The 15,964-nt window shown below is 40.0% G+C and overlaps 1 protein-coding gene across 14 annotated transcripts in view; it reads left to right on the top strand.

Annotated features, from left to right (window-relative positions):
• Cast (calpastatin) overlaps window positions 1–15,964 on the top strand; it is a 119,683-nt gene that overhangs the window by 62,889 nt on the left and 40,830 nt on the right. For 12 of the 14 annotated variants that reach the window (XM_063245391.1, XM_063245394.1, XM_063245398.1 and 9 more), the window contains 5 exons: window positions 423–461; window positions 1,827–1,883; window positions 2,261–2,371; window positions 3,520–3,603; window positions 15,018–15,089. In XM_063245391.1, coding sequence (XP_063101461.1) covers window positions 423–461; window positions 1,827–1,883; window positions 2,261–2,371; window positions 3,520–3,603; window positions 15,018–15,089 — 363 coding nt within the window. The remainder of the gene's footprint in view (window positions 1–422; window positions 462–1,826; window positions 1,884–2,260; window positions 2,372–3,519; window positions 3,604–15,017; window positions 15,090–15,964) is intronic. The other 2 variants (XM_063245392.1, XM_063245399.1) reach the window with 1 other exon arrangement.

Here is a 15,964-nt window from a genome sequence, read left to right on the forward strand (position 1 = left end):
TCACCATCCCACTGTCGCACATTTTCCAGTCAAAATCACTGGTGAAAAGTTCGCTGATGAAAAAGTTCCTGTTGCTGATTTTGAAACAGGATCCTTCCTTGACTTCGAAGGATGAAGACCTTTGTACTGCATGTGTGTTTGCAGTGTTGGTAGTGATCTTCACGTACCTTTGACACATATAGCAAGAAATATATATAAACTGCAATGCGAATAGAGCAGAATGTTATTATTGTACCTAAATGTTTAAGAAATTATAATTTGCAAAATATAATAAACCTCAAAATTACATTTATAACATCTAAATCATCTTTCAAGCATAGTTGATGAAAATCTGTTGCAGTCTTAGTAAACTATGTTTATTTTTTCCTTTTCTTTGATTCTCCCCCTCCTCCTCTTCCTCACTTTCCTCCTTTTTAATTTAGGCTGTAACAAGGGAACCTGAGAAGTCACAGTCAACTAAGGTAAATGATTTAAATCTTCTAGTAGCATATTTGGATTCTTTTAAACAGTAATTAATAACCTGTTTCCTATACTGCTGCTATGGCATAGAGATTTCTCAACTGATTTAATTAACTTTGGACTACTTTTTTGAATGTGATTGTGATCTATATGTATGTTGTTACAACATTAAATCCATGTGAAAGCATAGCATTTCAAAGACAAAGCAGTATTTTTCAGAAGGCATTTTGTTCTAATCTCAATTTTTTAGAAGTAAAATAATTGTAAAAAGAAATAAAACAAGAGAAACCAGGGAGAATAAACAAACAGTAGCAAGCATCCAGTTAGAGTCCACTGAGACACCAGCAAGATGAGTCTGCTGAATCTGAAACCTAGAGTGAGTTTTTCTTGAGAGCCCAGCTGAGTGACTCTTCTTCGAGGTCTTACCTAGGTCAGTGCAGCTGGTTATCAGGTACGTAAAGGACAGTGCTCACTTCCCCTTGAGGATGGTTTCTTTTGGTATGTGGACTCACGACTCTCCAGGGGAAGTCCAGAGTCATTCTATGAAAGCAGATCCCAGCATATTCCAGAGTACAAATGTTTCTCTTCAATACAGTGGTGTGTTTTATTTGTTCAAGTGGTTAAGCAAATAGATAAGACCAAAGGGTTTCCTGTAGAAAGCACAGAGATGCTTTGGGCTGAAGTACCTTAAGTACGGGTGAGTGTGACATCCTTTGAAAGGCGAGGATTATGATGGTAGGTGGTCTGTCGGTGGCCCCTGAGGACTCTAGTTGTATAGTGGATCCTAGAATGAAGACTTGCGCAGCCAGCTGGAAGTTGTTTTGTAGTCCTTACTTAACTGCTTCTGGTTATCTACTAAATCTCAAAGTAAATCTCTAGTTAGTGATGTGATCTTCTCTGTAAAAAAGCAAAACCCCTGTAAATCAGTAAACTGAAGAAACTACTGCACTCTCCATTTTTTGGAAAGATTTTTTTTTTTCAAAAATTAATTGCTGTTATGGGCTTTCTGGTCAACAAACCTAGAGGTTTCCCCAGTCATTTGACATCTTTGTAGATAGACTTGTAGTTGCCAGTTTGTCTGCATGAATTATGAAAAACAGCTATGAAAATATGTTTTTGAAATCATCTTTTTAAATATTCAATGCTCCATTCTTATTCTAATAATTCCTATTAGTGGAGATTAGTAGTAGGATTACTGTTGACTAGACAGCACTTATTTGCTTTAATTCCAAAGAATCACATCTGAGTGAGCTTTTCTTGCAAGAGACAGAATGATTTAATTGAAGTTTTTATTCTTAAGCCTTTTTGAAAACAGGGAAAAAATGTTCCCTGCTGTAATTGAAGTTTTAATCTTTTGAAATTAACAGCTGTCTGTGGTTCATGAGAAAAAGTCGCAAGAAGAAAAGCCAAAGGAACATGCAAAGGTAAATGGTTGCCACTAGGACTGATATTATAAGGTTATATTTTTTTGTTTTTTTAAGCTCTTATCATTTGAGGTAAATTCTGAGTCTGGATGGTTAAATATTTGTGGGGTTTTCAGCTAAAATAGTGCCACCATGTGGCAATAGCAGTGTTTACAGTTTACTCAAGTGATTCTGGGAAGGAATTGCACTATTTCAAATTTTGTGTCTAAAGTAAGCTTTATCACATTTGTATCATACTAATTCAAATTCACAATTAAAATCACAAACATCACAGCTATTATAAATTGCTATTATAGAAATAAAAGTATCAGTATTGAGCTGAAAATACCATCATGTTAACAATATCTTTGTATGTGTGTGTGCATGTGTGCTTTTAGCCAAAAAGCCCACCCCAGCATGCATCAGATGTAGGAAGCAAGCCTGCTCCTAGTGAAAAAGCAGCTTCCAGATCAAAGGAGCAGCTGACACAGAAGTCAACAGAACCAAAGGTAAATGAAACAGGTTCATAAATACGCAAACAGTGTCCTCGGCTGCCATTAAGATTTGCTTTCCTGATCCACATTGCAGTGTGTAGTAGAATCTGTGGGGATATGCTGAATACATATTTGTACGGTAATGATTTGGTGCTGCTGTTTTATTGGTTTTCCAAGTAGTTTTATTGCTACTTGGGATTATGGAAGGTCTGAAAGGGGCGTTAGACAAGGCTTGGTAAAGTGCATTGTCGGGTTTTCTCCCACTGCTCAGCAATGACAGCCGTGACTATCAAGCAGAAGGCTCTGTGTTTCCCATACAGGGGACTCTGAACTTCTTTTAACGAGAGATAGGCTCTTAGGGTTGTCTCCTGCCTTTTATTTTCTTTTCCTTTTTTTTTTTTTTTTTCTTTTTTTTTTTCAGACAGGGTATTGGTAGTTGCCCAGTCTGACTCAAGCAGTCCTCCTGGGTCAGCCTCCTGAGGAGCTGAGACTACAGGTGCACATCAATGCACCCAACCTTGCCTGCTTCCTTCAATGAAAGTTGAAGAATTTTTTAGAGTCTTGTTGCAGAAAAGATGAATTTTCAGAGGCAAAAAACAATTAAGAAATCAGTTCCCTAATTTTAAAGTTAATAGTAGTCAGCTTGTAGAGGAATAAATATCAATGAGTAGAAATCTTTGAGAAAATTTAGAAGACTATAGTTAGAACTATTTCATCATATGTTTTATGCCAGAGATCACAAATTTGAAACCAGTTAAATTGCAGGCACATGTGTATTTATTTGGTTTACTGCATTGTTCAAGTATTTTTAATTAGTTCCTAGGAATTAAAGTTAGAATGTTTCATATAAAACTCCAATTGCTGTCTTTTCTTGAAAAAATTCAGAGTAAGCATAATAATGATTCTACATTGTAACAGTTGACTACAGCCATGGTACCCGGTGTATATGCTCCAGTTTACCACTCACTTGCCTGCCCTGACTTGCCTATCATGGGACTGCATAGACCCCATGGGCTCTGAATTCAGGGATGTGAGGTGCCCAGCATTGCATTATGTCCAGGAGGGCACACTGGCAGGTCTAAGTGACATTGGAAACTTTCTTGTTCTTGGCAGTAGTCTTTCGGAGGTATTTAGTCTTGTCCATCTTTTCTCTCCACTGGCAGGCTAAACCACAAGCTACTGTTCCTGCGGGTAAAGAGAGTGCTGTTGCTGGTGTGGCTGCAACTTCTGGCAAACCAGATGACAAGGTGAGCTTGCCAACATAAATATAGGCCTCTGTGCTTATCAGGATTCTTTTATAAGAAACATACCCAATTTTGGTAAAACTGAATGGGGTTTCTGGGCCAAAGTTTGTGAAGAAGAGCAAGCATTTAAGACATGCAAAGTGAGCAAGATACTAAAAAAAAAAAAAGATTCTAAAATTCAATAAACATATGGTGGACCTGCTGTATGTAAGGCCCGGTATCAATGCTAAAGAAATTACAGTGTGAGCTGATTCAGATCCTGCCTTCCTTGATGTATTAGGTATGAAACAAAGCACACAAAGCTTGAGTAAGAATTACCTTCTGCTTTCAGTGTTGATACCAGCTACCTAGATACCGCTAAATGACACACATTCACTGCAGCATTAGTATGAGTTGACATGGGAGGTTCCCAAAGGAGACATGGCAAGAACACAAGGATAAGATGCCAGGCCTTCCTTCCAGCCTCAGATGCCAGGCTGGGAGTGTGAGCAGAGAAAGAATCTGTCTTTTCTGCCTGAGTAGGACAGGGATAGCTGTCACTTCAGAGGACACGTGATCATTTTGAAGCTATAGGTGAACAATTGAAAAATCATGAGGAGGTGAAAATATTTAAAAAAAAAAAAAAAAACAATGTATTTTTTATATTCCTGCTTCTCAAAATGGGGAAGGTGTTGGCTAAAGCATAAGGAGAGTCACAGGGGAAAAGTTTGACATACTGTCCTTTTTTAAAAGATCTTTTTTCTCAGATTTTAAGAGATAAGCCACATAATTTTTACTCAGACTCATACAGCTCTCCTATGGTATTAAAACACAATTTACAAAAATTTTTGAATAGAAGCACCCAACTTAAACATATTCTTGCAACAGATCCCTTGTGTACTTTTTCATCTCTCATCCTCACCCAAGGGATACATACTGTTTATTTTCTTGTACCAGTAAAAGGGTAGTTAAGTGAAATGGCTGGAAAATAGATGGATTTAGGGCAGAGCATTACCTATGTTAAAACGGATTTTAAAATGCAATCAAAATTTGAAGTTTTATGATGGTTGTAAGTTAACCGGTGTTATCAGTGAAAGCTAAATGATAAAGTTAGGAGAGGTTTGTATGGTATTCTTGAGCTCTGGATCCTGCTGGAACTTGCATTTTGTTTTTCTTTGGCCCTGATTCTTCTGTTAAATAGAGTTGATCAGATCTACTATCTTGTTTTAGTATATAGCATGTTTAAAGCACTGCGATTGACCCTGCAAAATAGCTATCTGCAGACTGGCCTATCCAGGGTTTCTTCTGGAACCATAATTCAAGGCAGATTATGGGAGGCTCCTGATGCAGCTGTTTGCAGGACAGAGGGATTTTGTCTGATTCAGGAAATCTACAAGTGCTTTGAGAGGGTGGAGGCCTCAGAGTTAAGCATGGAAGGGGGGCTAGGACTAAAGGCTTGCAAATGCTTTAAGGTTCTGAAACGTTTCCATGTGTTGTGGGCACAAAGTGCATTCCAGTGTAGGTGAAGCTTGAGGAGGTGAGTGCTGGGATTGAAAGACCAGAAAGACAGGTTAAGGCTGCCCTGAAGAATGTAAGTTGGGTTTCTACTAGGCAAAGATAAAAAGGTGAAAGGTTGGTCAGGGGCCGTTTTAGTCATTCTATGAGTCATAGTTTAGCCTAAATTGGACCTGAAATGAGTTAAGAAAGTGGGAGAGTTATACAAGAGACACTGCAGAGGTGAATAAAGCCTTCAGGCTTTAGGAAGGCCAAAGTGGGGAAGGCAGCAGTTTGGCCAAAGTGTGTAAGAGCAGAGTAGACAAGATGACTGGAGGATTTGGAATCTGAACTAAGTTCATCATTCCAAGGGAAGGCTGGGGCAGGGAAGAGGGCTGAGAAGTGGGCGTCGTCAGGGGTGAGTGTCTCTGCATTGACACTGGGGAGAAGCAGGTACCCTGAGGGAGGGGTGAAAGATAGTATAATGTGGAGGATAATGGAAAGAAAATCTAGGTAGACCAAGCTCCAATGTTTAGGAGCTATGTGGGGGGGAAGGCGACCAGGCCTGGATCACAGCAACCCACCCCCAGCCCCACTCCACGCAGGCAAGGCTGGCTTGGGAAGGAAGGGGAGGACGAGACTGAGAAGGACCTGTGTGTGACCTGCTGAAGGATGGACTTGTGGTTACTCTAACCTCCCAGCTACCCAGGCCAGTGACACATATGCGATCTGGGACTCCGAGAAACTGAAAGCAGGAAGATAGGATGGAGGGCAACAAAACGCACTGGCATCCTGTAACCAATCGCTGGGGTGCCTCGGGGCCCTGGCACTGTGGGGAGAGAAAAGGCAAATTCACACAGAAGAACCTGAGTCACTGGTCCCCACACCAGGGAGAGTGCTGTTTGTGGGACACTCAGCATGCTACCTATAATGGCCCTTGTGCTCCCCGGAGGCGCTCCCAGCACCTCCCAGCTGGGGCCTGCAAAAAGCAGGGAGACTGAGCCATGACCAACACAGAGGGGAGTTCTGTGGGAGTAGGGACCAGGCCGGACCCAGGTCAGGTTCCAGATGGTGGAGCCAGAAGAAATCAGGCACACTTGTATTTGTCTCCAAACACCAGGTGGACTGAGGTGCTGCCCATAGCCCCATGCTGGCCAAGGGGGCTTTCTGCCAAGTCCAGGTACAGCCCTGGGTTCCCTGAGGGGCTTTGACAAACACACACTGGTGGTAAATGGAGCCTGGGCCATTCTGACCGAGTATTAGGGGTAGCACATTCGGGTTAGAGCTGGGAGTTCCGTCTGTAGGCAGTGGTTTTCCACAGGGAAGGATTAGATCTGCAGAGAACTGGCCCCCACTGCAGGTTTGGAAAGAGTTTTATGAATGGACCAGACATAGGCTGCCCATGGGACAGGATTTCTGTGTCTTTAGGGAGAGTAGCTAATACCATGGTGAGTGGTTTGAAGCCAGTTGCAAACCATATCTTGCTTCAGGGAGGATGTGAGGGTACAGGTTTTGGGGAAGCATTGTAAAGGGGCCTGTCTCTGAGGCTGGTGCTGGGAACCCAGAGTCAGGAAGCCTGCTAGGCTGAGGAATAACAGGTATCTGAGTGACTGTCTCGGGGAGAGGGGCTGTAGATTAAAATATAGTTGGCATCTTGAAGCAGTTTACTGTTGGGAGGTGGAGTCTGTTGAGATCCAGGCTGAGAGCTCGGATGAGTAAGTAGGGCCTGTCTGTAAAGTCTGAGCAGGAGTTTCTAGAATTGAGTGCATGGCCCGAGGTGGGTTCGCTGTAAGTAAAGGTGAAAAGTAGTAAGGTGGAGAAGCATGGAATATGTGAAGCAGGAAGGAGGATTTTGGAAAATGATTCTTACTCAGAGCTTAAAAAGGAGTCCTATCCCAGCAGGGAAAGGGGACACTAGGGAACCGGAGCTAAGAGTGAGCAGTTTAAGGGTGCTATCATGTAGAGATGAAAAGGCTGGTCATCAACTAAAGATTTAACTGAAGTTCTCAAGGATGTCAACAGTGGGGAACAAAGCCCCATGTGAGGAGACATGAGATAGACTTACACTCAACCAGAAGAGCCCCCCTGGGCTCTCATGTGGGCACAGGCTAGAGGTATAAGAGCTGTGAGCCCTGCCAGTCAGTCTCTGGCTAGAACAAGTCCCATTAGGCCAGCAGGGAAGGGCATGGGAGCAGATGGCCCTACCTCCATGTCAGAGCAGGGACAGTCCGTTTCTCAGGGGCTGTTTGTGTAAGGGACAGGGTTTTGTGGAGGCTGCAGATTTGGGTTTTGCTTTACCCAGTTGCCCCATTTTGTCACATTACAAGCAAGGTCCAGGACAGTTACTTTGCTGTTGTAATTACTGGCCAGAGTGTCGCTATGAAAAGCCAGGATGCAGACTTATTGGAGGATTTTTTTGGAGACCTCTCCATAAACCCTGAAAGCAGTGATCAGGAGCTTGACTATTATAGGCATTTGAGAACCATCCTTGATTTTTTTTTCCCCCTCTGCTTTGTCCTGGTGTCAAGGTGCTTCCTGGGACATGAAATAGAGTCTGGAGAGAAAGTTACCTCCTTTGACTGAGGACAGGTTTAAGCAGGTATAAGCTTTTAGTGCCTTTATGAGTCAGCCCATAAACTGGGCTCGGCTCTGGGAGCAATCTTGATAAAGCTTTGGGGGTTATTAAAATTGGTGGTCTTAATGAAGGGACAGGTGAAGCAGCTCCTGCCCAGGAGTGCAGGTCAGCCACCTGCAACCCTCATGGATCCTTGGGGACTTCCTAGAGATAAAAGTAGGGATGCCTGTCCAATCTCTCAGGGATCCATGTCCTCTGATGGGGCCAAGCCCCCAGAGAATCAGTCCAGGTCCCTAGTCTTGTCCAGGGGATACCCTGAAAAAGCTACAGGCCCCTGACCATTCTCTTTGGGAACATGAGCTCCCATATTTCTCAGATTCCAGCCGATTCCCATTTACACTGTTTTCCCCCAAATCTATCATGTCTCTGTCTGTAAGGATACATCTTATTTTATTCCATCTCAGCCTTGCCTAAAGCTAATGGCCTGAATTCAGTAAGTTGGATTTCCAAATTTTCCATGACTTTGATAACTACTTGCAGAGAAGTATAAAATAGCAAGAAGTCTCTTATCTCCAGGCCTTTTTCACTCTCCTCTCTTGTCCCTCCTAATATTTATTCTGTTCTACCTCACACCAGATAGTAACACTCATAGGAAAGCCAGCAGTGGAGAAAGTGGGGCAGAAAATAAAGAGTAGGGCGATGGCAGACTGAGATGATCTCTTGGCTCCTAGCTGTTTGGTGTAAACTCCCAACTAGCTCACCAGGAGCAGCAAGGTGACCTGGCTGATTGCCGTGGCTGGCAGGATTCCCATGGTCTGAGGTTCCAAGTTAGCGACTCTGCCTGGAGAAATGTCTAGAGAGTCTGTCTTACCACAGTGTGACCTTGTCTTCCTGTCAAGTGGTCTTTTGGAGGCACCAGACACAGAACAGTCACAATCCAGAACTGCTTTCCAATTGAGTCCTCAAGGTCAAGGGAGAAACTCGAGAAATTCATCTGTGCATAAGCATGGCTTTCCTCCACCAGTCAGGTAGTACTTCAGGGACGTTGGATACTCAAAGATCATCATCCTGAACTCCTTTCCATGTGAGTCCTCAGCCTTGACAGGAAGAGGTGGAGAGCAAAGAAAAAGGGAGATCAAAGATCATCCCCTTTTGATCTCCACATGGGCCACCAAATGTAAGAAATGAAAGGGGAAAGCAAAATTTGCAGCAAGGACAGGCTTCATTTAAGATAAGGATCTGAGAGGGACTGTGAGCTGCAAAGCCCAAAAGCAGCTCCTCTCACCTAAGGGTTTATGTGTGTTAAAGGGAATGAGGAAGTTAAGGGTCTGCTATTCTTAAGTCCAGGTCTTTGAGTCTGTGGTCACTGATGCATCCTGTGTTTGCACAATGTTTCCTATTCCAGAGGCGGAATGTCCCTTAATGTGGAATGTTTTGTAAACAGATTTAATGGGATTCACAATTATGGGGTAAAAGAATGTGGGTAGGGTCTCAACTCATGGGAAAATGTTCACTGGCTTTTCCTTTTATGTGCTGGGTTAATGCTGTAACACCTGCGTGAAAGTTTTTGTTTTTATTTCTATTTTTATGTTGGTTGTTGTAGTTATTGGTTCCTTCTGTGTTTGTTTGATTTGGGTCATGTATTAATAGGTAGGCAACCTCAAAGCCTCCCTCAATCTCGAGATATGCTTGCACTCTTCTGCATACTTCCTCCTGCCTACGCACTTTCTAAAATCCCCTCAACACTAGTCCTTCACTCCAGCTGTAAAAATAGTTCCACAAGTCCAGCCTTTTTTTTTGTTCTTTACCTGCTGACCTTTCTCTGACCTCCCTGTCCTCCTACAGACACCCCCTTCCTTTTCCCCTTCCTGTCTCCTCGCCCCCATGCTCCTTATCCCTGATTAACCTCAAAAGGCAATATAATATATAGCCATTTAGGGGTGTTTAAAAAGGTGAATTTATCAAAGCAAGTTTTAGTGTTTGTGATTGATATGTAATTGGAGCTGTTGATGCTGTTGTAACTGGCAGAATTTTCTCTTTGTAATACAGTCACAGGGTGCTACTCAATTAAATTGAATACTCAAAGTAGTAAACAATATCTTCTGACAAATAAAGCCAGGAACATATTGCTACAAAACAGAAGTAACTAAGGAGATCTTCGTATCAACAAATTTTCTTCCCTCTGTTTGACCGCCCATGCATAGAGAGAGACAGAGAGAGAGAGAGAGAGAGAGATGAAAAACAAGGCAACAAAATATCTTCAGACTCCCAACTCTAGTAAAATAGATCCAAGGGGAGCCCATAAAGAAGAAATCAAACACCAGATCGTCAATCTGCAAAACAAAACAAAAAAAAAGATTCAAGAAGCAAAGAAACTTAGCAAGCTCAAAGATGATGTAACTCGAAAGATGGTGCAACTTGAGACAAACTGACCAATAGAGATACAGAGAAGCAAATAAAAAATTGGAAAAACTGACCAAAATTTTTCAAAAGGTGAATGACAAATTTACCAAACAAGTAGATTCCATGAAAAGGTGCTGAACAGGAATTCCAGAGATAAAAATTCTATTGATTTCGTGAAAAACAGAAATAGGTGATGTGAGGACAGAGTTTCAGAAATCAAGGACAAAATGGGATCACATGATGATGTACTTAGAGAAACCTCAAAAATGAAAATTTCATCCAGTGGCTGCTTTGTGATGCTAAGACTGAACTAAAAGCTAGCTAGAGTTACAAATTAGAGGACAGCACACATGGAATGAAAAAATCAGTTCATTGGAAACATAGCAGAGAACTGTCCAAGTGTGGGGAAAGAACCCAACAAACAGGTAAGCAAGGCTTAAACAACATCAGTACAATGAAAAAAGAAATTTCCCATATCGTAGGCATAAATCGCAGAAGCCTAGCATAAAGACTGTATCTTAAAAGCTGTCAAATAAAAGCAAAACATCAGATATAAAGGCAAACCTGAACCTGAAAGGATTACAGCAGACTTTTCAGCACAAACTTTGAAAGCCAGATCATCTTGGGATAAAATGTTTAAAAACTAAAAGAAAATACCTTACATCCCAGACTAATATATCTTTCAAAACTGTCTTTCAAAATCGATAGAGAAATAAGGACTTTCCATGGTGAAGAACACTTTAAGAAACTCATTAACGCTAGATGAGTACTCTAAAACCTACTCAAGCATATTTTAGACACGGACAATGAATCCAGCGAAACCAAAGAGTGGGGTGAATAAATATACATGTAGCAAGGTGAGTAGATAAACAAAAAGGGAAAATAAAGGAATCAACAACTACAACAAAAAAAGAACTCAATGCAAGAATAAGTCAACACTTTCAGTTAATAACTCCAGATGTAAATGATCTCAACTTTCTAGCTAATAGACACAAATTGGCAGAATGATCAAAAAACAGAAATCAGCAGTCTCCTGCATTCAAGAAACTGTAATCTAAAAAGAAATTCATAGACCAAAAGTTAAAGAATAAAAATAAAGTTCCATGCACCAGGACCCCATAAGTAAGGGTCACAGTTTTCTCAGACAAAGTAAACAACAGGTTAAACTGATCAGAGGAACCAAATACCACTAAATATTAATTCAAGAAATAATTCAACAGGAAGAGTTAACAATTGTAAATATATATCCTTTGTACTTCATTAACTTCATAAACACTTATGAACATAGAAGATCCAATAAACACCAACACAATTATAGTGCATGACCTTAATACCTCACTTTCACAAATGGATCAACTAAACAAACAACAGTATAAAGCAAATATTAGAGCTGAATCACATATTCCAACAAATAGACTTCATAGCTATCTACAGAGTGTTTACCCTGGAACAACACAGTAAACGTTCTTTTCAGTACAACATGGAATTTTCTCCAAGAAACGACATACTAGTCCCTAAATCCTGCTTAAATGATGACAAAGCAATCAAAATCACCCCATGTGTACTGTCAAGTGGCAGCACACAGAAACTAAGGATCTGTCCGAAGAATCAATGAATCAAAATGAAAAACAAGACAAGGATGACCACTGTCACTACTCCTGTTCATTATGGTACTCAAAACATTACCTCAAACAGGCAAGAGAAATAAATAGAAGGAATACATATAGGACAGAAAGAACTCAAATTATTTGTTGATGACATGATCCTTTACATAGACTATCCAAAAGACTCAAATAAGCAAATTCAACAATATTACAGGATACGTAGTCAATACACAAAAGTCAGTAGCATTCCTGTATACCAGAGGTAAACTTACTGAGAAATAAATTAAGAAGACAATACTTTTTTTATTAAGTATATCGGTACATTTTAGTTATATATGATGATCACATTCATCACAGGGAATTTGTACCTGTACATGATATCACTTGATTTCTTTTCCTTATTCCCCTACCCTCCCTTCAACCCCTTTTACTTTCCCTATTCACAAAAGCTTCATTTCTGTTTTTTCCTTTTTTTCTTACTTTTTTCTTTTCCCATCCTTCCTTTCCTCCTCTCCCCTTCTACTTCTCCTTCCCATTTGACCATTTTCTTTCTATTGCACAATATCTATTATATAGTTTGGTCTTTATTTACACATGCAGTTTATTGCTAATCTGCCATAAAGAAGAATAAGCTTGATGCATTTCTAGCATCATGGGTGCACCTTAAGACTATACCCTTAAGTGAAATAAATCAGACTCATGTGTAAATATTGCATTCTCTCTCTGCTTTGAGAAACAGTACCTTTTATAATAGCATTAAAGTATCAAATATTTAGAAATTAACCTAACCGTAGAAGTGAAGGACCTCTACAGTGAAAACTGTGATACTCTGAAAAAGCAGAGCTAAAAGGACATTAGAAAATGGAAGGATATTCCTGTTCCTGGATAGGCAGAAATAATTTATCATAATGGCTATATTTTCAAATCTCATATACAAATGTAATGCAACTCAGGTCAAAATACCAAAAACATTTCTTACAGAAATAGAGAAAACAATCCTAAAATTCAGATGGACCTAGAAGAGACCCAGAATAGCAAAATCAATCTTGGGCAAGAAAGCCAAAGCAGAAGCATCACAATCTTGGATTTCAAATTACATTGCAAAGTTACAGTGATTAAAAACAGCATGTTAAACCAGGCATAATGGTGCATGCCTGTAATTCTAGTACTCGGGAGGCTGAGGCAGGATTACTGTGAGTTCATGGCCAACCTTGGCTACCTAGTGAGTTCAAGGCCAGCCTGAACTGCATAGTGAGACCCTGTCTCAAAAAGACTAAATAAATAAGTCTTTTAAAAAAAATAAAAGTAGTATGTTAATGTCACAAAAATATACATTTGGATCACAGGAACAAAATTGAGGACACAGAGGCAATTCCAGACACATTCAGTATCTTATCCTTGACAAAGGAGTAAAAAACATATGCTGAAGGACAGATAGCCTTCAGTAAACGGTGCTAGAAAAACTGGCTATCCACATGCAGAGGACTGAATCTAAGTCCATATCTTTCATCATTCTCAAAATTAAAAATGGATCAAAGATCTAGATATTAAAACAAGAGCAACCTACTGGGAAATGAAATAGGTAAAACTCTTGAAATTTTAGGCATAGGCAAGGACTTTCTGAACAGAGTCACAATTGTACAAGAAATAGTATCAAAGATCAACAAATGTGATAGTCTGCATACTTCTGATAACTTCTGCATACAAAGGAAACAAACAATAGAGTGAAGAAACAACCTACAGAATGGGAAAAAAATGGTCAGCTACTACACCTTAGAAAAGGGCTAATACCAAGAATATTTAAAGAACTCAAAAAGATTAGACCCCTCAAAATAAAAGACCTACTCAAAAAAAATGGCCACTAATATTAATAGACACCTCTCAGGAAATAAAGTACAAATGGCCAATAAATACATGAAAAAAATGTCGATTATATCTGGCCATTAGGGCAGAGCAAATTAAATCTACATTGAGATTCCACTTTCTTTCACAAAGAATTGCTTTAATCAAATCAAATGTGATGATACCTTGGTTGTTGAACTCAGTTTGTCCCAAATTTGTGTTTGAACACTAAGAAGTTTGAGAACTAAACATTTTTTTCAACAGGTTTAACAGAAACCAAGTAATTGGCTCTGAGGACTCAAAACTATGCTTATATATTGAGTTTTCCAGAACTTTAGTAAGTTTTGCAGTAGTTTCTTTAACTCTATCACGGAATTCAGATACCTTGAAATGACACACGGTCCTTGTTATGGTTTGTGTCTGGATGTCCACCCAAAGCCTCATGCAGTCATGGGGGCAGGCTTCTGGAGTTTGTGACTGATTCATGGTCCAGTGCTGGGTTTATGGGTGTGAGTGCTACAACCACCACCCTAAGGTGGTGTGGCCTACCCACAATTTAAGGGATTTAAAAAGCCTTCTCTCCATGATCCTTTTGCCCTCGTTGCCTTTGCTGTTTTCTGCCACCATGGACATAGGCTGATTATGGCCAGCTGATTATGAATTGAAACCTCCACAAGCTGTGAGCTAAATAAACCTTTCCTTTTTCCATTTGTGGTGTCAGATATTTTGTCTCAATAACAAACTTACCTGCCAAACGCTGAAAATGTTTGGTCCCTGTGCCTAAAAAGTAATTTTGAGTGGAACTTTCAGTGTGGAGCAGGAATGTGCATAATATGTGCACTTGGTAACAAAGTAGAAGGGATCCAGAGGTGACAGAAAACACCAGAGTAGGATCAGAATGGTGCTCGGCTTCAGCAGCTGTGAGGGATAAGTCAGGAGGTGTGTGCTCCTGAGGACTGAATTGTAGAGATTACGCCTGGATAGAGGTGTGGATGTTGCTGATTGGAAAGTCAGTGACCATCTCTGAAAGACACACTATAGCACTGGTGACAAGGAGAGGGACTCGCAGTAGGGAAATGAAGGGGAAAGAGTATTGAGATACCAACGCAAGCAATATGGGGCTTTTCATCTGTGGGCACAAAGACACAGAGAGCAGTGGCTGGAATTAGCGTAGAGAAGGATTCGTGGGTTCACTGATTCTTCATCGACTGGCGATGGGGCTTGGAGAAGATGGTGATTAGAGACACATGTCTTAGATTCAAATCTTGGTTCTGTGCTTTACTAGGTAACTTGAGGAGAGCTACTTAATTTGTCAGACCTTTTCTTTCCACACCAGTAAGATTAATATTATTAAGCAGTTCTGAGAACAGACATAACACATATAATATTTGTTGCAGAGCAGGGATTCAGTGTATCATCAGTGCCACTAATATCGCAATGAAACCATTTGAAAACGTAATTGTGCTGAGTTTTATGAGGGTGTGTGAAAAGGAGTTTTTAATGTCTTTCTGAACTCTCAGCAGAAAAAAGAAGAGAAATCATTAACGCCAACTGCACCAGTTGAATCCAAACCAGATAAATCGTCTGGAAAGGTATGGAGATCACGGTGCACTTCTACACAAGATAATCATCCTCTCGCTTTATACTTATCTCAGCTTGATTTCTTGTGGGCAGACAATATAAGAAGGATAATTTAAAGGAGTATTTTAATGACTTAGTATTTCCAGCACGCATATCTAAGTGGCTGAAAGTGTGACTTTCACATCTGTATTTGTAATATTTTATATTGCAATCCTCTATTTTGAAAACTCCAGTTTGATGTCATGGAGTTTACATTCCAACTTATCTCATGCAAATATATCTTCTTTAACCAGATATATGACTCAGGAATATAAGGTGTTTTTTTATCCAGAAATCCACCACTCCTCAAATCAATCTAAAGTTAATAGAACCTAAATTCTATTATACATATCATTGACCAAGTAAGTTCTAAAATTGTTGTGTGAATGATAGGTGAAAAAAAAGGCAATCATTTTAAACAATCCTTTACAATCTGAGTTACATAGTAAAAGGTCTTTTCCTAGATTTTTACCCTTTCAGATACAGATTATTGTTCCCAGTGAGTCATCCATAACTTCAAAAATGAGGGGGAGGCACCTTCTCATTCATTATATTGACGTAGCCCATATTGACCAAATAAACAGTCAGCTGTTGTAAATTTAACATCTCTTTCAGGTAATCTCTGTTTCACAAACACCTTTAGACAAGAGACGAACAAAAGAATTTAAATATCTGAAAATACCAGCAAATCCATTGTTGAAATAGATTTTTTTTGGAAGATGTGTTTTGTTTTAATTTCTTTGGGAAAACTATTGATAAACAATCAGTACCAACAACCATATTGTTATAGAACATAGTTGCAGTACTTTGTTTTAGTGGTGTTTTTTTTTCTTTTTAACAGTACATT

Source organism: Cavia porcellus, unplaced genomic scaffold (genome assembly GCF_034190915.1).
Source record: "Cavia porcellus strain 051 isolate PalLab524CR breed Dunkin Hartley unplaced genomic scaffold, mCavPor4.1 scaffold_2, whole genome shotgun sequence".
In the NCBI taxonomy this organism is placed as follows: Eukaryota; Metazoa; Chordata; class Mammalia; order Rodentia; family Caviidae; genus Cavia; species Cavia porcellus.